This window comes from Leptinotarsa decemlineata, unplaced genomic scaffold (genome assembly GCF_025532065.1).
Source record: "Leptinotarsa decemlineata unplaced genomic scaffold, Ldec_3_MD MMD2_P_RNA_scaffold_2, whole genome shotgun sequence".
Taxonomy (NCBI): domain Eukaryota; kingdom Metazoa; phylum Arthropoda; class Insecta; order Coleoptera; family Chrysomelidae; genus Leptinotarsa; species Leptinotarsa decemlineata.
Genome location: NW_027412529.1, coordinates 2,379,065 through 2,402,703, shown reverse-complemented (window position 1 = coordinate 2,402,703; position 23,639 = coordinate 2,379,065). Strand labels below are relative to the sequence as shown.

The 23,639-nt window shown below is 38.7% G+C and overlaps 1 protein-coding gene across 7 annotated transcripts in view; it reads right to left on the bottom strand.

Moving 5' to 3' along the window:
- LOC111506509 (serine/threonine-protein phosphatase 2B catalytic subunit 2) overlaps nt 1-23,639 on the bottom strand; it is a 306,256-nt gene that overhangs the window by 36,761 nt on the left and 245,856 nt on the right. For all 7 annotated transcript variants that reach the window (XM_023161595.2, XM_023161594.2, XM_023161593.2 and 4 more), the window contains exons 7-9: nt 23,560-23,637; nt 20,745-20,838; nt 10,302-10,509 (exon numbers count right to left, since the gene is read on the bottom strand). In XM_023161595.2, the coding sequence (XP_023017363.1) occupies nt 10,302-10,509; nt 20,745-20,838; nt 23,560-23,637 (380 nt within the window). The remainder of the gene's footprint in view (nt 1-10,301; nt 10,510-20,744; nt 20,839-23,559; nt 23,638-23,639) is intronic.

The following is a 23,639-nucleotide window of genomic DNA, read 5'->3' as shown; positions in this document are numbered from 1 at the left end:
TTGTTCTCCTGTGACTTTCTCCTGTTTTCAAAGTACAAGAGACATATGAAAGGACGGCTAGCACAACGCTGGCACAAGTGTATTATATCTGAGGTGGAATCCTTTAAAGGAAACATAATGTTAATAAATAATAATTTTTGGAGAAAAACAGACAGCGTATCTATATCATAAACAATTAGTACGAGACAGTTATAGGAGGGGAGACAACGATGCAAAATGGGGATTTACCCGAGCGTCATAGAGACATATTAGGTTGCAAGGCTTAGATGATAAGAAGAAAAAAATGTTATATAATATATACTTTTTCATCGGTGGGGGAAGCTGCTATAGATTTTTAAATATGTAAAAAATACTGTTGCATGGACATACTCGAGCGCGTCAGATATTGATAGCATCAATGTCCTACGTATTTTTAATAATGTTCGTATGTTAATCTGATCGTTTGCATGATGCGGGTGGTTGTACATAAGGGTTTAAAGTGAAAAGAAAAAAATTTAATCGAGCGCGTCAGATTTTCTAAGGGAGTATTAAGTGCACCCAAAAAAAGCTTTCATTCAATATTCTGACGATTTCGATCTGACGCAAACTCGCGGCCATCATTATAATGTGCAACAAAAATTCGCCATTTTGAAATACTCAAGTGCGTCAGATTAAGATATAAATAGTTCATGTTCTAGACGTGCTGTCTCATAATCTGACGATTATCTACAGGGATTCGCCTATTCTGACAAAAAAAAAAAATCACATTGAACTTAATCAATTGAAAAGCTCAGAAAATATCATGCAAATAAATAAGTATATGTTTTTTAAATAGAATACTTACATTTATAATAAAATAATTAAAAAATAAGCTCAAACAAATTTAATTTTTTGTAATCAATTTATTAATTATTCATCATATTAATCTTCATCAGGAACGAGTCTCTATGATCAGCTGTGATGGCGTCATGGCAACAGAATTCAGAGTGGGGACCGAGTGAGAGAGTAATAGATAGAGAAAAGGTGGAAGAGTAACGAACTAAATTTTATCGACGAATTTTTGTCATTTTGGGTTGCGGAAATCGTCAGATTATATATTTTTCGTTACACTTGAATTAGTTCCTTCAAAATAAAAAAAATGCTACGCTCGAGTAGGTCGAAATGACGTTATTTTTTTACAACTTTGCTGCCCTCCCCTTTCTTTACGTCACTCTCAAATTGTCAGATTACTGGAATGTACACTTTTTAGCAGGTAATTAACTCGCCCTACCTTAATCTGACGCGCTCGAGAATTTCTGATAATCATTTTTTTTTTACTAATCTGAACCTTTATCCTTCACGGGCGGCCTTACACAAGAGGCTAATATCTGGTGGAGGTACTCAACCGAGTACAAGGTATCCCCCTGTATATTTTTCTGCCGCGCTTTAGTAAATCCTGAAATCCCTTTATTAAATCCTGAAATGTCATCTAGAGATTGTTGATAGGATCTATTCAAAATTTATTATTTTGCCATTCAGGAAATGAACAAACGCACAAAATAAGTGAAAAATTATGTAACAGGGGATATTTTTTACTGAAAATAGTTAGACTTTTCATTCATTCACCTAGTGGAGTGGCACCTTTTCATTATTCTTAAAAAAATTTATGTACTACATATTTGGCAATAGATTTTTAATACTTTTTTGTGTGTTTTTTTAATAACTTGATAAATTATTTTTATTATATCAATATCAACAATCTACCATCCACATTAGTTGAAATGTATTATGTTGTTTCAAAAGTTATCTCTGTTTTGATATCACGTGTTTCTGTAGCTCCATATCTCAATAAATATTTATTCTACTGCTCATTACTGTATGATGTTCTTGAACGATTTTTGGCCATTTTTTTTCTACGGATTCAAATTGACTCAAAGCTCTGCCGAAACATCCAGAAAAATTAACCAGGCATTTGGCAATGATATTTTTTATGAAAGTACTGTTCGACCTTGGTTTGCGAAATTTCGTTCAGAAAATTTTAGCCTCAAGATGAATAGCCCATCACAAACGGTGAGTCTCCATCAGGGTCCTGAAATCCTCATCTCTTACTGTAGGTCCACCATTATCTTGAAGCAACCCATTGTCGAACAGTGTGTTTATTAACAATATCATTGCCAAATGCCAGGCATTTGGCAATGATATTGTTAATAAACGCACCTACCTAACCCACCATAAACGATGAGTGGGAGTAGGAGAATGGATACTCAAAATACCAAATTCCTGGCATTTCGCAATGATACCTAACCCATCATAAACGGTGAGTGGGGGGAGTAGAAGAATGGATAGTCAAGATGCCAAATGCCTGGCATTTGGCATCATAAACGGTGAGTGGGAGTAGGAGAATGGATACTCAAGATTCTCTCTAGTAGAGCAATAAGTATCAATGTAGAAGACATCATAGTGAGAGGACTGGTCATGAGAGGATGTCCACAGGGAGAGGTCTTATCACCCCTTCTCTGGAACATCTGGATACCCTGATTAATCACCTCAACAATAATGGATTCTACACAATTGCATACGCAGATGACATTGATATTGCTGACCGGCAAATTTGTGAACACACTGTGCGATAGAGCGCAGGATGGTCTCAAATTGATAGAAACATGGTGTGAGGAACACTCACTGTCGATCAATCCCAAGAAGACTGAGATGGTCCTTTTCACCAGGAAAAGAAGTTCAACGGGCTTGAAACGTCCCGAAATCTTCAAAAGCAAACTGAACCTTTCTCTGAAGAGGTGAAATACCTTGGTACTATCCTCGACAGGAAGCTAACATGGAACTCTCACCTGCAGAGTAGAGCAAAAAAAGCATATGTGGCTTATTAGCAATGTCGGAGGACAGTGGGACGCGCATGGGGTCTTTCACCCCGTGTGGTCACCTGGATCTACACTGCCATAATAAGACCTATGTTAACGTACGGAGCCATCACATGAGGACCGACAGTTCTACAAGCAACGGTCATTAAAAAATTATATCAAATACAACGACTGGCTTGTTTGAACATCACAGGAGCCATGAGAACAACACCGACTGAGGCAATGGAATTAATTACTGGTCCGACCCCTCTGGACCTGTACGTTAAGGAGGTTGCGTTAATGGCCATGGTACGATTGCGCACGGCTGGTGTAAACCTCGAAGTAGGAATGGATCAATTGATCCGTGTTAGGAATCACAAGTTAAAAAGTAAGATCTCGTTAGTCCTTAGTTCGCACAGTTTTCCCAACTTCTGAGAGTTGTCGTTTGTATGGGGGCGACAGCTGATTAACGGAAAAACAGATTTCAAACAAATTTAAACAGACAGAATGAGCCAATGGCGAGAAGCGCTTACTGCGCAACCTCTGCTGCAGGCAATCAGTGATGCAATTGTAACCAGGTTTGTGTTGAATAAACCCTACGAAATACAAATAAAACAGAACACAGAGTCAGATGCTACAAATACAATACGCTTATATACAGATGGCTCAAAAACCAAAGAAGGCTCAGGATGTGGAATGGAAAGAAATACCAGCGAGGTCCAAACAGAACTGGCTGGTATCTCAATCACCACAAAAGAAATAACCAGAAAAGGCATTTCTGGCAAAAACATAACAATCTGCACTGATAGCAGACAAGCACTATTAGCCTTGAACAGACAACGTGTTTCCTCAGGGCTAGTACTAGAGTGCCACCAATATTTAGCCATTATCCTGAGGTGGGTTAGATGGCACGACAGGAGTAAAGGTAATCGCATTGCCGACTCTTCAGCTGAGGAAGCAGCTGGTCTAAGGATTTTAGGACCCAGTAGCACCTAGCCAATTGTTACACCCATGTTCAATCCTCAAATATGGGGATAGTGGACACACCTCTATGCAGAATGTGTGAACAGGAAGATGAGACTGTCAGAAATGTCCTATGCGAGTGCCTGGAGTTATCGTTAATAAGAGAGTGTGTGTTCGGCTAGTCTTGGCCTACACCTGCCGATATAACGGAGATTTCTTCCAGTGACCTGTCTGCCTTCCTGGAAAAGACAGAATGGACGATGACCTCAGGAGGATGTACAATGGGTCACATGTGGCCAAGTACTGTGAGCATACACTCACCCACCCTACTCTACATATACAGATACAGTATTCACTAAGATATTACAGTACGAAGTAGACTCTTGAAAACGGACAAAACTTTTGAAACAATCTGATATTAAGATATCATTTAGAACAAAAAAACAATTTTAAATTGAAAATCACACAGAGTCAATTTCTACAAACTCAATTAACAAGTAATAATTACCAATTAGCAAGCACAGGTAAACAACATCGATGACATTTCTGACTAAAATTTACAAGCGATAGTAAAGTATCACGCGATTTCATTCACTAGAAAATTGAGCTAATGGACTTGATGAGGAATCATAGTGTCATCCTGAATCAGGTACTACTGGAAAATTTGGTATGGATGGAATCACAAAGTGAAAAGTTGACAAACTTCTTGTTTCTTATGAATAAGTATTTATGTAATTATCCATTTGACATGTGTGTCCAATTATGTATTCACAAACCATGAGAATTATAATAATTCTAAGTGTAATTGTACAGCTTTCTCTGTAGCAACTACTTTTCCAGAATATCCCATAGTGTTATTATAATTGGAATCATACGTTAAACGGTGAGACCTCGTTAGTCCTTAGCTCGCACAAGTTTGGACTTTTTGATAGTTGTCGTTCGTCGGGAGCGACAGCTGGTTAACGGAAAAACATTTCAACCTTCTGGTTTTCAATATTTAGTTGGTAATTTGTCACTTCACTATTACTTGTTAAATCAGGGAATAGATTCGTTCGATAAATGTACTGAAATCTCATATGACCTTGTGTTTGGAAACACTCATTGGAAGAATCGTCTAGAGACCACACCTGCTTCGCATGAACTCAGCACGAAGTTATATTATAACACGCCCCTGTTAGAACTGTTCTACTTACACGTCACTGGAGCTCTCGAATCATTCGAATAACAATAACATAATGTTCAATGTTGTAGAAAATACTGCATTATTATATTCTCAATGAATGTAGAGTACATGTAATATGGTAGTTCTTCATCAATTGCGTCTAGTATTGGTAATTTTAGGTTATGGTTTGTATATCACTCGTTTCTTTGAAAATTTTATCGCTAGTGACATCACGATGTTATACAAATATTGAAATATAGGATATTTCAACATTTGCCCTGTTGGGATTTTTTGTGATATCAGCAGGGCATTTGACTGTATGAATCACAGAATTCTTTTGGATAAACTCGTATCACTATGGTGTGGGGGTACACCTCTGTATTGGATACGGTCATATCTTTGTGACAGATGGAATTATGTCTCAATTAAAACGGAGTCATCTGGGTACTTGAAAAACGACTTGGGTGTCCCACAAGGGTCAGTACTTGGCCCTTTTCTATTCATAATTTACATCAAGACATTGATAATCTCCCTGTGCCAGCATCCTTCACTATGAACGCAGATGACACCTCACTTATAATTTTCAATACCCGAGAAAGTTCTATAACGGAAAACTGTGAGGAAACTTCATCCGCAGTTTATAATTGGTTCTCGGCAAATCGTCTTTTTCTGAATATTGATAAAACAAAATGCCTTAGATTTTGTATCCCGCAAAATACCTCATATATCTCATTTGGATTTCCTATGATCTCCACTAATGTCACAAGAACGAAATTTCTGGAATTAAATGTTGATAACTATCTCAATTGGAAATCTCACTGTGAGGATCTTGTTTCCAAACTCCACACAGTTGCCTTTCAATTTGGGAATATAAAAGAAATTCTGAATCCTGATCAGTTGTTGCAGCTCTATTATGCACAGGTAGAAAGTAGACTACGATATGGCTTGACTTTCTGGGCAACATCAACTTCATCGTCTTGTGTTTTTAAAGTACAAAAACGTATTATACGTTCAATGTTGGGTTTGAGCTCTCGAACCTCCTGCAGAAAATTTGCCTTTAGAGGAATATAGGAATTCGTGGTTTCAATTGGACGGAGCGCCAGCTCATTCCACCCAGGAAGTTTCCAGGAAACTTGACGAACTCTTCGACGATCGTTGGTTTAGGCGTTTAGGGCCGTGGGATTGGCCACCGAGATCACCCGATCTCACGCCACTTGACTTTTTTATAAGGTGTTTTAAAAGAAAGGGTATACAGTACTCCAGTGCCTACCAAAGAAGAATTGCGACTGCGAATAGTGCAGAGTATTGAAGATCTGGATCCCCAGGAAATTGAAAAAGCAACCACAAGTCGCGTACAAAAAAACATTTTGAAGTGTTTAGAATGTAATGGACAACATTTTCAGCATTTATTTTGAAAATGTGATATTTTGTTTACAATTTTGTTATTTTGAATCATCCTATTCTGTTATTGTCTGTACTTTCACATGTTTTAGCCCACCAAATCTTACTTTTTACCCAGAAATGACTGATTTTTGGTACAGTTGTTCCCTGGAAACTTTGAGCCATAGTTAAGGAAATTATTTTGTAACCTTACAAACTTCCTCTAGTTCATTGGTGTTAATTCAGGATACATTTGGTTGAATTTTTTACACGTTCTGACAATGAATTGATCACTTTGTTCATGTGTAGAATAAATAATTTCATAAGAACTTCGTTTGAATAATCGATATTTGCATTCATTTTGGAAGATGATTCGAAACACCGTCGATAACTCTTTGTAAATTACTTATAAAAGTAACCGAACTGCTATAAGCTTGATAATTCCACTGCTACCTAAATCCAAATTCTAAAAAAAATAATATTTCTAGAAGAAGCGACTTTATTGAGAAAACTTGACGATTTAGGTATAGGGACATGATATATCATCTTGAAGCATTTTTCACCATATTTCAATTTACCGAGGGGTTTCATTTGAAAAAATGAACTTTTGACTACTGTTATGCACAATGAAAATAATAGTAATTTTAGCACGCCCTGTATGATATGGAGTCGATTTCTTGGTGTTATTTGAATATTTCGAGTTTGTCCAAACTATCATCAAACTATCAACTTTTCATGAATTGAGAGTACTGATGTACTTAATTTCAATTAAGGCTATGTTTTGGACCATATTTAGCACAATTTATTTTTTATCTCGAAAACAAATAGGGATAAATATAGGACATTAATAACAAAAAAGTATTAAAATACCAGCGCGATTCCAAAAATGTATTAATATATCAAAAAAATAAAGTTGCTAGGACTTTTTGATGGAAGTGGCAACGCCGCAATGCTGAAAATATTTTAGATCGATAGAACAGGTAAGGAAATGTGAGAGGTGGAATTTTCAGAAAAATCATGCGTTTTCCAGAAACGTCTAACCTACCATCGACCGTGAGTCACACTGTATATGTATAAGAAAAAATATACATTTCCCCAGATTGATTCTAAGCATGGGTATAATACCAAAATAACTTTATAGTGCCTTTAACAAAACTTAGAATAACTCAAAATGCCCCAAACTTCAGGGCTCCAGAAATATTTAATTCGATCCCGGAAAACATGAAAAATAGTAGCTCAATTTTCATTTTCAATCGAAATCTGAAAGATTTTCTAGTGCAAAATTGCTTTTACTCCATAGAACAGTTTTTAGAACATCACTTCTGAGGGAATTTTTTTTCTCATCTATTCATGTACTTATTTGCCGATTTCTCAAATTTAGCCAAACCTCAACAAAGTTAGTGCTTTATGCCTAACTTATCTTTCCAACGCATTTTTAATACCAATTGCAATTCTAAATACAACTTATTTCGCAAAAATTTAAAACACCAGAAAAAATTATACCAAAAATGATGCAAACTTGATACAGTTTTTAAAAACAGATAAATATTTCACTTTATTTCTACTTTTTGCGAAATAGCTTTATACATAAGCATAATTAAAAAACAATATCAATGAAAAGTCAATAATTTATTCTTCACTGCTCTTTTCAAACAGTTAAACTATGATTTACTAATTACGAAAAATTACAACGAAATTAAACTAAGGGTAGGTACTGTGGAAACAATTGAACTGAACTGAATAAGCAAAATATTTTATTGTCATATGACATTTCTTGAATAACTCAAAAAAGTGTTTATCAGTTTTAGATTTAAAATAGTGTATTCGTTGTCTAGTGTGTTGTTAAAAATACTGAATCTTCAAGAGAAAATTGAAATCGTTTTAATATGCGGCGAGAATACCGGTCACCGACAAGTAGCTGATATTTTCAATGCCAGACATCCTGCAAGAAATATTCATCAGTCAACAGTTAGTAGGATAATAGCTAAGTTTAAACCTACTGGCTCGGTTGAGAGTAATTTTAGAAAAGCACATCAGCCGTCTAGACATACTGAAGAAGTGTAATTTGAAATATGTTTGGATGTCGTAGAACATAAAAAAACAAGTATTCAAGATATTGCAGATAGAACAGATGTTAACCGAGAGAGTGTACGACGTATTTTACACAAAAATAAATTTACGTCTTTTAAACCGAAATTTATCAATACATTAAAAGAAAGGGACTTCGATATGCGCTTGTATTTTTCTTTTTGGTTTCAAGGGGAAAAAGAAGAAAATTATCATTTTCCTTATCAAATTTTATGGACAGATGAAGCGACCTTCTCTTCAAATGGTGTTGTGAGCTCGCAAAACTGCAGATGGTGGGCAAAAGAAAACCCACATTTCGTAATCGAATGTCGAGATCAATATTCGTTTAAGACGAATGTATGGTGTGGCATATTAAACGATCAAATTATAGGACCATACTTTTTTAAACATAATTTAAATTCTGCGGACTACCTACACTTTGTGAATACCGAACTATCTGAAGTTTTGGATAATATACCCCTTCAAGTAAGAAATGTTGTGTGGTATCAGTGTGATGATGCACCTATTCATACTACAAGGGTGGTTAAAGAGCGTCTTTTAGAAATATTTAGGGGCAAAGTAATCAGTCGCAATATGGAACACTTTAGGCCGCCTAGATCTCCTGATATAACCCTACTAGATTTCTTCTTGTGGGGTTACTTAAAACAGAAGGTGTATAAGCAAAGACCTTTTCGAGATATAAACCATTTAGTGGCAGTTATTCGAGAATGTGTTGTAAGCACGAAACCCCGTAGTATAAAGAATGCAGTTAAAGATATTTTAAAAAGGACAATTGATTGCATTGAACGTGGTGGAAGGCACACCGAAATGTGACTTTTTATTTTGTATTTCTATTGGTATTTAAATGGTTTAGGCATATGTTTCGATTTGATTTAGTGTTCTTAATTTAAATTATAACTTTATTTTAACAAATGTTTGTTAGAATTTTTAACGGTTCAGTTTTCTAGGCAACAAAATCTAAATTGATTTCTGAAGTAATTTTGTTCATTCATACCTCATAAAAGATATTTAGTAAATGTGAAATTACTTTCGTACATTTCCCTCCCTTAGTTTAATTGCGTTGTAATTTTTCGTAATTAGTAAATTAAAGTTTAACTTTTTGAAAAGTGCAGTACAGAATAAATTATTGACTTTTAATTGATATTGTTTTTCAATTATGCTTATGTATCAAGCTATTTCGCAAAAAGTAGAAATAAAGTGAAATATTTATCTGTTTTTAAAAACTGTATCAACTTTGCATCATTTTTGGCATAATTTTTTCTGGTGTTTTAAATTTTTGCGAAATGAGTTGTATTTAGTAAAATTTGGTAATAAAAATGCGTTGGAAAGATACGTTAGGCATAAAGCACTAACTTTGTTGAGATTTGGCTAAATTTGAGAAATCGGCAAATGTCAAATTCACGAAAAACTGTAAAAAAACTACATTTGTACTAGAGAGCTAAAAATTGGTATATGGGTAAAAAATGTCAAATTTGACAGGGAAGAAAAATCACTTCATCGGTCATATGCATGTCATTTGGCATCATTTTTAAAGCACAACCTAATGGAGATATCAAAAGTTGCTTGAAGAGATGAACAAAAAAAAATCCCATTTGATGCGGACTTTATGTGTGACACTGTATAACCATTTGTATGTTTTTTATGTGGTGTTTGCTATTCGTTTGTTGATGGTATATGTACTTTGTATGAAACCCTTCCTTTGACTTTTTCCATACAGCCTGTACCGTCTCAAGGAAATAAAATCATATTATTATTATTATTATATGTGGTCCCTAGACGCTAGTCTCTCATTTCGAAATACGTATGCAGTTCATTCGACGGTTTCAACATAAGAAATCATAGCAAGAGCATGAAATAATGTCGAAACAGATAATAAACCAACTTGGAGGACGTACCTTCTTCCAGAGCGTCGTCACCGTCGGAGACGAGCTCGTCGTCGGAGCAGATGTTGAGCACGTTGACGAGCATCTCCGTTACCTTCTCACCGACGAAGGGCAACGACCACGTGAACACGTCCATGAAGTTGGGCAGCCAGTAAGGGTGGGGAGAGAAGTTGAACTGGCGGATGTTCATGACGTTGTTCTCGTATTTCAGTACTGCTGCCTGAAAATTTGAAACGACTTTTGTTAGTGATCTGACAATGGTACTTCGTCTATGAGCATTTTTAGAAGATTCAATGCTCGGACAAAAATAAAAAGCTAGCGAAACTCATCTGATGGTGATTGAAGCTGGAAAATTCGACCAAATCCGATTCAAGCATTTTGTTCAACCGGAGTCAAGGCTGCAGTGAAAATAAAATCGTCACATTTTCTATACAGAGTGTTCGGCCTCCCCTGTCTAATTTTCATTTGCATATCTCGACCGGTTTCAGAGCAATACATAAATAGTCGATTTTTAAGACGAACTTCAATTACCTGTATCTCAAAAATCGGATCATTTGCGGACAAAAGCATTATTTTTTCGAATCAATCAAATCAAAGTGTACTTTATTACCTCTGATCTGAATTGGTAAGTGGTAAAACATTTTATTCCATTATACAGGGTGTAACTAAATGAGTGTAAAACATCTGAGGAGGTGATTCCTCATCGAAAAAAAGATGGGATCTTTCATATAAAGAAACTTCATTGGAGCATCCATTATTAAGATACAGCCTCTTAAAGGGAGTACATAAAATTTGTATAACAATTTTTTTCACAAGCACTGAAAAAGTTACAATATTGAAATTAACCTGACGTTTGGTACTACCAAAAAGACACTCAGCCAGAAGTTTACCCCATGGTTGTGAGGGGTGGAAAACGCAACCCCTAAAATTTATTTCCAATGTAACTTTTTGTCTTATTAATTGTTTACCATTTAAAAATTCATTTCCGATAACCTGTTTCATTCTAAACAAAAAATGTCTCTTGGGTTTTATGCCCAAAATAAACCAGTTCGCAGCAAAAAATTATTTTACGAACAACTACAGAGATACATAATAAATGCGAAAATACGAAACTAATCTATCTAGTAGGTCGCTATTAGCGATAGTGACAATTAAATTGGCATGACGCTGTCAGTTTGTGAATTTTCGAAATTGAATTAATAATAATTGTGTGTTTTGGGAAAGAAAGTTTTTGGCTTTCTACTACTCCATCTGATACAAAAAAATGGATGAGAGAATCTTTCAAAGAAAGGAAGGATTAATCAATTTGAAAATAAGTAACTCTATACATGGATGTGTAGATCATGCAAAGAAGTAACTTTCAGACACAAACTGAAAGAAAGTCCTCCTGAAACAGCTACTTTCATATAAACATTGAATTACACGAAAGAAAAAATTTTTTCGAAACAAATACTTCTATATGAACACTGAATTATACAGAAGATACTTTTCTCTACTCAGTTTGTATTTCAAACATTTGTTGTGGAATAAGAATCAGATATCATTCACATGAGTTCTACTTTGGATGAATGGTAATAAATTGTACTCACATGGAACACTGTCACCCTAACTGGTATACACGTGTTTCGCCTTAAGACACTTGCCCTAAGGCTCTTCAGTACCAAATTGGATAACATTATAGAAAATACACACACTTCATTCATGAATTACGATTTTGAATGTCACGGAATAAGCTTGATCTGCTTATGTCATCGATGACATCTTTCCCAAAAAATTAATCACTCCTAAAAATATAACCCTTTCAAATCAAATTGTGTGTTGTTGTTCTGTTCTTAATTTGTTACTTTAATAATTCACTTGTTATTAAAATGGCATATACAAATGAGGAAATGGCTGATATGCATTACGTTTACGGTCTGTCGCAGGGGAATGGGTTAGAAGCTTCTAGAAGATATGCTGAAATGTATCCTCAACGGCAGCATCCTTCACACAGAATATTTGCTCGCCTTCATCAACGATTACGAGAATATGGTTCATTCGACAAAAGAACGCAGGATTGTGGTCGCCATCGAGAAGTACGAACACCAGAGGTTGAGGAAGCAGTACTCATTTTGATTGAAGAACAACCTACTACCAGTACTGGAAAGATTGCTTAGCAGCTAAATTTTGATCATATGACGGTATTTCGAATTTCAAAGGAGCAACTTTTATACCCTTACCAGCTGCAAGGAGTGCAGGCACTCTTACCGCGAGACTTTCTGAACCGTCTTGAATTTTGCAATTGGATGCTGGAAATGATTAGAAGAAATTGTGACTTTCTGAAGACGATAGAATTCACAGACGAATGTAGTTTTTCTCGGGACAAGATTATTAATTTTCATAATTACCACATATGGGCTGATGAAAACCCTCACGCTATTGTCGAAACTAACCATCAAGAACAGTTATCTCTTAACGTGTGGCTCGGAGTTATTGGGGATGATTTGATTGGGCCTCATTTTCTACCTCCTCGATTAAATGGTGAGGCATACGTTCACTTTTTAAGAGAAGTGTATCCAGTACTGCTGGAGGAAGTTCCTTTGGGCGTCAGAACGGATATGTTTTTTATGCATGATGGAGCTCCCGCCCATTTTAGTCAAGTAACACGTCAGAATTTAACTGAAACATATGCAAATCAGTGGATAGGTCGAGGAGGACCACAGAACTGGCCCGCTCGATCCCCGGATCTCAATCCTCTCGATTTCTCTATTTGGGGCCATTTACAGCATTTGGTTTATCGTACTCCTGTTCGAGATATAGAGGACTTGAGAAACCGCATCATCGATGCGTGCAGGTTAATCAGAGAGACTCCAGGAATATTTGAGCGAATACGTGGTTCAATGCGCCGACGTCTAGACGCATGCGTAATGTCTGAAGGTAGACATATTGAACATTTACTATGATTTCTACATGTTGTGTGTTTTGTTATTAATAAATTAGTTTTGTTTATTACCTTTTAATCGTTCAATGCAGGTACTAACTACAAAATAACAATAAATCCAGTTCGCATTTATGACGATGTATCTCTGTAGTTGTTCGTTGAATAATTTTTTGCTCCGAACTGGTTTATTCTGGGCAAAAAACCCAAGAGATATTTTTTGTTTAGAATGAAACAGGCTATCGGAAATACATTTTTGAATAGTAAACAAATAATCAGACAAAAAGTTACATTGGAAATGAATTTTAGGGGTTGCGTTTTCCACCCCTTACAACCATGGGGAAAACCAAATAAATTTCTGGCTAAGTGTCTTTTTGGTAGTACAAAACGTCAGGTTAATTTCAATATTGTAACTTATTCAGTGCTTGTGAAAAAAATTGTTATACAAATTTTATGTACCCCCTTTAAGAGGCTGTATCTTAACAATGGATGCTCCAATGAAGTTTCTTTGTATGAAAGATCCTATCTTTTACACTGATTCAGTTACACCCTGTATATTAAAGACGTCTCAATTTTTGATGATATTGGAATCGGTAAACCTATATTGAGCTCATTTCTGGTATTTCGTCGTAAAATATATGGAAGGCAAGGTCAAGATTTCATGCCTTCTGAACAAAGGTCGACAGGAATCCCTGAATCCAACTCTACACATATTTCTAACTCTCTTTTTTGTAGTGCCCAATTATTTGCTGATACTCTGAGTGCAAAGTATCCCGATGAAATTTTTTCACATAGGATATTTATGTGACCTTCAAAATCCAATTTCTTTTCAATTTGTAATCCCAGAAATTTTGCTGACATTGTGTTGTCTATTAATTGACTACCCAGGTAAATATCCAGTCTAGAACGCTTGAGGGTGATGATGCTAGTTTTTGAGATATTAAATGACAAGAGATCAGCATCACACCACTCTTTTATTTTTATAATATCCATGATGATCAAATCGTGCATTTCCCTTTCATTCTTGCAATGTTAAAATAATATAGTGTCATCAGCGAATTGGGTTATTTCTGCAGTTATATTAATGCGGGCTACGTCGTTAATATATAACAAGCAGAGAATTGGGCCTACAGCCGATCCTTGTGGAACTCCCTGTGAAGTTTGTCGCACTCATTCCCTAACATCCTGTATACAAAGTTGCTATTGAAAAACTCACATCGGCCGTTTCTACTCGGCAATCAATTTGCTTTTTCCGCATTCGTTTACATTACACCCCGACCGAAACCTAATTGCAAAATTGCATAGGTATTGCGCCTCGAGGGTCCAAACTCCATATTTTCATTGCCGACGGCTTGAATTTTAATCAACACCAAATGCACTCAAACGGCCGTCATGAGCGCGACTCTTTTTTTCGGGACGAAATGCTACTTTTTATTGGCCCGCCGCCACCTGCCGGAGTGAAGTTTTTAATAGCGACCAGTTGAATGGGTCTAGATAAGAATTATTTAATTTGTATATACTCATTAACTTTGTGTAGTAATGCGGCAGCACCACATAAGAATCATCTGGCAACAGGACTGTTGCCAGATGACGTAATGTGCACTTGAGAAGGTTTTACAGATTCTCTTCTGAGTCACTTTCACTGGTCCTAGCCAGCGTATATACGAACACTGTTCTGAACCAGAAAACTGTCAGCACCTCAGCAACTTTTGATGCTTTAGAAAGCTCAGGTCAGACCTTCTTTAGAGTATTGTTCTCATCTATGAAGCTCCGCCCCTAGGCATACCTTGAAGCGGCTGGATTCCATCCAGAAAAGAGCCATTCACCTGATTGGAGACGCGAACATAACTCGCAACCTTGGAACATCGAAGAAAGGTTGGGGATTTGTCTACTACTTTCGCACAGACACCGATCTCAGAGCGCCTTGGGGATTTTCCTGTAGAGCTTGTGTTTTGTCCTTGAAAAAAGTGGCTACTAAAGAAACATGAAACTGGACGCCTGTTTGCAGCATCCCGATAGTGTGAGACCTTCCATAACATTGAAAATTGCGATGCGATGCGAACACACACTCTCTTTGGCATTCTTGAGGTTGCGGCCTCCGCGAAGGTTTTGGAACGTGCAGTGACATTACTGTCGTTGCGCGGCTTCTTCAACCTTCCTGGGGTTCCCCTACTGAAGGTGTTCAAGTGAGGGCGATTTTCTGCAGGGGCAGCAGGTTCTTTGCCTTTATTAAAGGTGGAGATCTTGGCGCCCGCCGTAGGAAGTGTCCTTGCTGTTGGAGGTGGAGTGGGGGAGGAGAGGTTGCACTTGTAGTTGCTGCCACTCCTGCCTCTTTTGTTCTCTGTTCTCTGCCTCTTTTGTTCTCTGTCTCCGCGCCGCAAATGCGCCGCCTTTGTATTACATCACGAGGTGATCTGCTATGTCCAGCCTCATACCGAGTGGTATATTGGGGTTAACATTTCTGTTCATCCTCAGCCACCGCCATAGATTGAGGTGAGCACTTCTGTCCAGCCTCGGGATTGATTTTTGTTGTGTCCGTTTTATTTGTTCCATATATGTATGTTTCCACGAGTAGCAAGGGAAGAGTTGGTCACCTCTGGCAGAGCCCCGCATTAGCAGGGGTAGGCTGATTACAATGAGGTTTCGCCCGGTTCCCCAATTGGATCGTTCGTGACCGCATGTCACCCTGCGGCCATTCAGCTGTAGGCACGATTCCTTAAACCTTAGCTTGAGCAGGCTGATCCACGGTGGCATGTTTTGCAAAGGCTTTTGGGGGGTTTCAGTTCCCCTCACCCTACTTATTTCTGCCACTGACCAGGAGTCCGTCGACCCTTTCCGTAATGCCACATTGGCTTCCCAGACGAGGCCTCCATTCCCCTGGCCGTTCCCCTATCCGCCACCTGAAGACGCGCCCCTAGGTAGCCCAACCTACGGGGGAGAGGTATCAGAATACCCCCGACGGGTTAAGTATCTCCGATGGAGGATAGAGTCCTCCTAAATGATTCCTCATTCGAAGGTTTGTGTATCCGCGCCGAAATGATGTATGCCTCTGAGAAAACTCAGAGTTTTACTTAAACTTCCTGATTTCGTCGTAGAAAGCCGTGTCACGATGGTGCGGGGCTCTGCCATGATGGACTTCTTATCCATAGCTACTAGTGAGACCCTTCATTGACCATGAAGTAATCAAAGATCCTGTGTCTAAAGATGAGATGGACGTCGATTAAACGACTTCAACTATCCTCCCTGCTACATAGGATCAACAGCAAGGACTTTTCAGTTCTTCAATTCTCAATCCTGTTAATGACCTCAGGAAGCTAGGCGGTGCATCAAGGAAGCTGCTTATCGCCCCCAGGTGAGAGAAACAACTCTCCCTAAGTAGTTCATCAAACACGCTCAGAAGATCACTCATACATACTATATCGTTAGATATAGCTGCAGTTATTGAAGTGGAAATCTTGACATCCGCATCCGCAATACCGATTATTCAACTGAAATATCTTCGCCATGACATGATAGCTACCGTAAAAGAGATTTCAGAGAGAGGACCTTCCTCTTAAGAATCACATTTGTGTTGCTTGCTTCATGAAGGTAGTCGCACTCTGACTTCCGATCAGATCATCACCCAATTGAGGAAAATGACCAGGTCTCTCAACCTTGGAGTGGAATATTTGACATAAAGTAGAGTACCTGTGCTTGTCTTGCTGCGGGTCGGATTCGCTTGCAAGATTCTAACTAGGTTTGTTGGGAAGCTGAATTTATTTGGTCGAGTTTAAATATGTGTGGGTCATAATGAACCCTTCCTGGCTGAAGTGGGGAGCCATATAGACCCACTCACTTCAGACTTTCCTACCCAACTGTCCGAATTGCAAATGTATCACCAGCCTACGGAGAGGAGAATCGTTGACCCTAATTTGTAGTACATTCAGTATCTCTATCACGAATGGAAGTATCCACGAATAAGTGTGCCACATCAGGAAAGATCATTAGTGGAATGGCTATTCCAAAAAGCTGGTAGTACAGCAAAAAAAGTCCGCAAGGAAGAGAAGCCACCACAATCAGTTCTATCCCTGCTTCACGGTGAAAAATAATCGTAGAGCTGGATCTAAGTAAGAACCTCATATTATTCAAGCCACTGAACGCAGACAATGACGATCATCGGTTAGCTTGTTGATGCGACAAAATTTACATCGGTAGAACCAAGAAGCTGTTGAAAGTTCGTATTGGCGTATTGCCCAGCGAGGAGACGCCAGCGAATCGTGAATAACGGAGTAGTACCTCAAAAAATCTGAATTTGAAATCATCCACAGCAGGTAAGAAGACTGGTTCAAAATAACATTTGAAGAAGCTGTGTAAACACTGGAATTGCACCTGAAATATTCAGCCAGGCTACTGACGAGTTCTGAAACGCATGAAAAACTCTAAAGGAAGCGTGAAAACACCTGTGAGTCACTGATAGAGTTCAGTATTATTGTTGAATCTACGATAAGAAAATTTGTAGATATCTACCAAAGATCTCGCACACAGCATTGAAAAGCGCCAAAAGGAAGCCAATTCAATCAAATCGCGCGGGAAGTACGCGCGAACCCGCCATTGCGAAACATTAGCTCTATAAATGACACGGCTGAAATGAGAGCTTCAGTTTTAGTTGACACGTCAAGAAGAGTGCTTTGATCATGCCACTGAATATGACTGCCGCAGATGCAGTCGAAACGTTTGGATATAACTGAAGAGATAACCAAAAAAACCACGGCAATACCTGGAAACCAACCAAAACAGTGTTCTTATTGTTTAGTTACCAACTCCATGAAGTGATGTGAGTATTTACTATTTGATGTCAAATTGATGGTATTTGGTTATGTCGTCGATTCATGTTTCATTGTCTGGTAATTAGATTTCTATGAGATAATGTCAGATCCAGAAGGTATGGCTACTAGCATCGTTGAAATCTTATTTTTGAAGATATACGGCCCTTCAAACATTTTTCAGAAACCCACGAATTTTTCCATCCACCACGCTGTTTCAACATGGCGCAGACAGTAATTTATATTCTTCTATAGATCGCTACAATGATGTAACGTGAACATACATGGAATAATGTTATGAACAGATAATAACTGACCGCAGCTTGAGGCGATCAAGTTGAAAACGATGATAAACTACAGATTCGGACTACAAATCGAGCTACAAGCGTTTGGTTATGTTGGAACCGAATATCCGAATAAACGGACAGGGGAACGGACAGGGGACTGGGGGCGCTGTCTGGTAAGCCAATATGCGGCCTTATGGACGGGATCGCCGGTCTCCTGGTCTGTGGCAGAAATAAGTAGGGTGAGGGGAACTAAAACTCCCCAAAAGCCGTTGCGAAACATGCCACCGTGGACCAGCCTACCCAAGCTAAGGTGTAAGGAATCGTGCAGACAACTGAATGGCCGCAGGGTGACATGCGGTCATGAACGATCCAATTGGGGAACCGGGCGAAATCTCATTGTAATCAGCCTTCCTCTTGTAATGCGGGGCTCTGCCAGAAGTGACCAACTCTTCCTTTGCTACTCGTGGGAACACACATATGAAACAAATCCCGAGGCTGGTCAGAAGTGCACCTCAATCTATGGCGGTGGCTGGGGATGAACAGAAATGTCCACTCTCTACCGCTCGGAATGAGGCTGGACATAGCAGATCACCTCGTGATGTAATACAAAGGCGGCGCATTTGCGGCGCCGAGGCCAAAAGGAGACAGAGAACAAAAGAGGCAGGAGTGGCAGCAACTACAAGTGCACCCTCCTCCTCCCCCACTCCACCTCCAACATCAAGGGCACTTCCTACGGCGGACGCCAAGATCTCCACCTTTAATAAAGGCAAGGAACCGGCTGCCCCTGCAGGAAATCGCCCTCTCTTGAACACCTCCAGTAGGGGAACCCCAGGAAGGTTGAATAAGCCGCGCAACGACAGTAATGTCGCTGCACGTTCCAAAACCTTCGCGGAGGCCGCAACCTCAAGAATGCCAAAGAGAGTGTGTGTTCGGCGAGCCTTGGCCTACACCTGCCGATGTGAAGGAAATGTTTCCTAGTGACCTGTCTACCTTCCTGGAAACGGCAGGATGGACGATGACCTAGGAGGACAACTCCTCGGGAGGCCATACAATGGGTCACATGTGGTCTAAGTGCTAAGTATGTACTATATACATACATACATACAAACAAACAAACTTAGTCCGTGGTTACCTCGAAGAACCACATAGAAATCGTTAAACACTCGAGGAGTTAACAAGAAACACAACAATAGGGGAGGCAAGATGCCGAGTCGTATCCGTGTTTGAAATGACCCTTCAAAGTTCTCAACTTTCGGCGCCATTCGAATGGAGCACAATGCGAATTCTTGTCTGGCGTACGAAGCGAATCGACTAATGAGCGAAAGTCAGCATTGCGACCATTGTGCCGGCTTAATTGCTGCAGAACAATTGAAAGTAATTAGCATCTTAAAAGGATTCGAAACGCTGCTGATAATGAATATTTATATGACAACGCTATAATACATATGAACTGCATTAACGGCAGATCAGCTCTTATACGGAATATCGTCTCGGATAAAGTTTCGTGTTTACTGTAGACAAATAGACCGACAATCAGTGTCCCCCGTGATGCGAGCTGTCCTGTGAATGCAAGTCATGCAACTGAATTTGTCGCATATTTTAGTCGACATCATGATTTTCATTGCTTTGATATGTCCAAAAGATTATTCACCATCTCAAAGTACTACATAATTTTTGAACCAATTGATCCGGCTCGAAGGACCATTTAATCGGAGTACCTCCAGACAATGGAAGTCCAAACTAATGAAATTCACCATGGAACATTGTCAACCACTTCGAAACAAACCAGACAGCACTGTTTCAACACGTAATCTATAAGATCGACTGAAAACTCAAAACTTGCTCATTCAAATTGACAAGGGTTTCTCCAAAGTTCAACATCAACGGCGAATAAAAAATCGCTTTCTACATGTCTCTTCGGCTTCTTCTGTAAGGCAACCAGAAGAAAGCAGGTTCCAAAATCAAAACCAAAGTGATCCGTTGTTGGATTAGAAATTCTATAGTTTTGTGTTCGTAATATTATATTTACATGAATAAATCTGTTTGACTGGACTAAGTATTAGTCATTAAGTTAACAGACCCTCTTTGTTGTAGTTAATATGTGTGTCATCTTAGACACATGAAGATTTATCACCAGCAGAGGCATTATTTCGTGAACATGTTAATCAGTCGCAATTGTGGCCCACGAATTGAACAGTTAGTGCTTTCAGTTACCAGTTACTGAGTCGTATGAAACAAAAATTTCACTACAGTTTTATGAAAAGCTATGAAACGTGGTTAGAAACAGATGAGATATTTTAATTTTAGATTTCATTAACCAGATAATTATATACTAGGATTTGATATTCAACAGAGGCGTAAATTATTCAATGAAAATGTATAGCCTTACATTACAGATTTAACTAAACACACAACGAGAGCTTTCAAGAAAATAATGTTCAAAACTCACCTTATTATTATAAACGTCCAGATAATTTGGTGCTGAGAATATTGTTATTAGTGATGGGAAGCCTGTCGTTTGACTTTTTCTATACATCCTATATCTGAAACAAACATAAAATCGTGAATTTTCAAAGAGCCTTCAACTGAAACATAAATATCTTGAAAGACTTTTGGTACCAAAATTTGTTCACAAATTCTCTGTCAGATCATACGATCAGGTTATCTTAGAGAACCAAGAGAGCTTCTCCTAGCTCCCTGAAAAGCATCCATCACATGTTCACTTGATTTGGGAGAATGTACCATGGTCTATCAACCTTGAAGGTAGCAGAATCACTATCTGAATCAGGTTTTTCGCGTTTCACAGATTCTAACTCTTGCCAGTTGACCTGAAAGATCACTTATCAAATACAGCAATCGGTTTCGTTATCAGACTGGATTCTTCTGGTCGAGTTTGAATACGAAGTTTGGCTAGAAAATAAGGGGACGGGTTTTCTTCGAGACAAACGGTACGGGCCTCAAAGTCAAATACCATAATGCTAAGTCGCCTGATACCCCCCCATCCAGATTTCAGCCGATTGGACGAAACTAGTTTGCTCAGCTGCACCAGTGCCTTTGTTTCATTTTAATTTTTTTCTTCTTATAGACTTCAAATAAGTCAGTAATCGCTGAGACTTTCGAATATTGATGATGTCTGCCGCACTAGCAGAAAAAACGTTTGGTACTTAACTTCCATTTTAGAGCGGCCTACCAACCCGAATTTTGGTCTCTTCAATTGTGACTCCAGCCGTGGAAGCCTATGATCTCAGAGACTTCAAATCTGTTGAGATATTTTGTACAATTGGAGTCTGAACCTTCAACATACATTTCCTCAACTATATATGTCAATAATTTGAATTAAGTTAATCTTTATGTTATTCAAAAGTTTGTATAAGAAAATATTATTTGATATATTCATAGAGATAATTGTTGTTTAGTGCTGCAAGCAGCTTCATCGGACCACAATCTGTCACCTGTCATTGGCATCGGTTTAGGCTTTGCCAAACAAAGATTGAACACCTGGATGAGAAGAAGATTTATGGACTTCTGGAAGAATATTCCAATATTGGTTTACTCCAAGCCGTTTATTCACCCTTTGAAACTTGATACCAAACAGTTGTTGGACTAAAGTAGGGATGAACTACGACGTCTAACATGTCTTCTTACTGTCATTTGAATCATCATATGCAGAGACAGTGTGTGTCGCCTCTGTTTGGAAAATGATGAAACAGCAGAGCATATACTTTGCGCCTGCCCCGCTGGGGACCGAATCAGGTTCTTAGAGTTCGGCAGACCCGCACTTTTACTATCTGACCTGAAAGACCACTCACCATACAAACTAATCGGCTTCGTTGAGAAGCTGGGTTTATTTGGTCGAGTATGAATAAGTGTGAGCCACAATAAACCCTTGCGGGTTGCGGTTTAGGGTCGAATAGACCCACTCACTTAGGACCCAACCTAATTGTTGTTCAATGATATCAGTTCATGAACCATTTTAGTATCCCACTCTCGGAAAAGCATGTAACGGGTGATTTTTTATGAGGTATATGATTTGACTTTCAAAACAACACAAAAAATTTGGAAAAATTGATGAAATATTCATTGGAATCGATAGAACGATCAATATAATTCAATGTTTGAAGATGATTTCATGCAAATGTTGTCGGCGGCTCCGCTTTACATGGCCCATGCGCAAGGTCCAATTTTGGCTCACTCTCTCTAACATATTGACCGGTATTTCACGTATAAATGCTTCAATATTGGCTTTCAGAGCATCAGTCGTTGATTGTTTCAACCCGGTAGACATGAGCCTTAACATGACCCCAAAGAAATAATCCAAAGGCGTTAAATCACATGATCTAGGCGGCCAATTGAAGGGCCCCAAACGTAAGATAAACTGTTCACCGAAGGCGGCTCTTAATTGGGCCATTGTTTAGCGTGTCGTGTGGCATGTGGCACCGTCTTGTTGAAACCACACGTCAGGCATGTCCAATTCTTCCACTTTGGCCAAGAAAAAATCGTCAATCATCATACAGTAGCGCTTGCCATTCACAGTAAGAAGTGCGGCCCGATGATGCCACCGACCCATAATCCACACCAAACAGTGACTTTTTCGGGATGCATCGGTAGCTCCTGCAATGCTTGTGGCTGGTCCCCACTCCAGATGCGGCAGTTTTGCTTGTTAACGTATCCATTCAACCAGATATGAGCCTCGTCGCTGAACACAATTTTTCTATTAAAATGAGAATCTTCCTCCAACTTTGCCAGCGCCTATTCACCAAATGTTAAACGTTGTGGGAGGTCGTGTGGCTTGAATTCTTGCACCAGCTGTATCTTATAAGGTTTTACACCCAAATCCTTTCGCAAAATTTTCCACGTAGTGGAGTAACAGAGGCCCAATTGCTGCGAACGGCGGCGAATCAACATTTCACGGTCATCTAGAACACTGGCGGATACAGCCGCAATATTTTCTTCGGTCCTCACTCTACGTATGCGTGTTGGTGGTTTAATGTCCAATAATTTAGTCACAAGCTTCCGAATAGCTCCCTCAGTAGGCCGACGAAACTGCCCATAAATTGGAAGAAGTGCATGATGCACTTTCTTTACCGAGCATGAATTTTGATAATGAGATTAAATAATTTGCAAGCGTTGTTCATTCGTAAGTCGATTCATGGTTAAATTATAAACCAAACTGAACAAGTTTGACAAGATTCACGCGTGATGTGTCAAAAACAGTGTTGCCAAAAAGATACCAGCAAAAAAATCACTCATTGTAATAAACTTACCCTGCATCTTGTGCCTCATGTGCTCTAATTATCGATAGGAGATTATTATTTTGTAGAAAATCACAACACGCAGCGTAGCT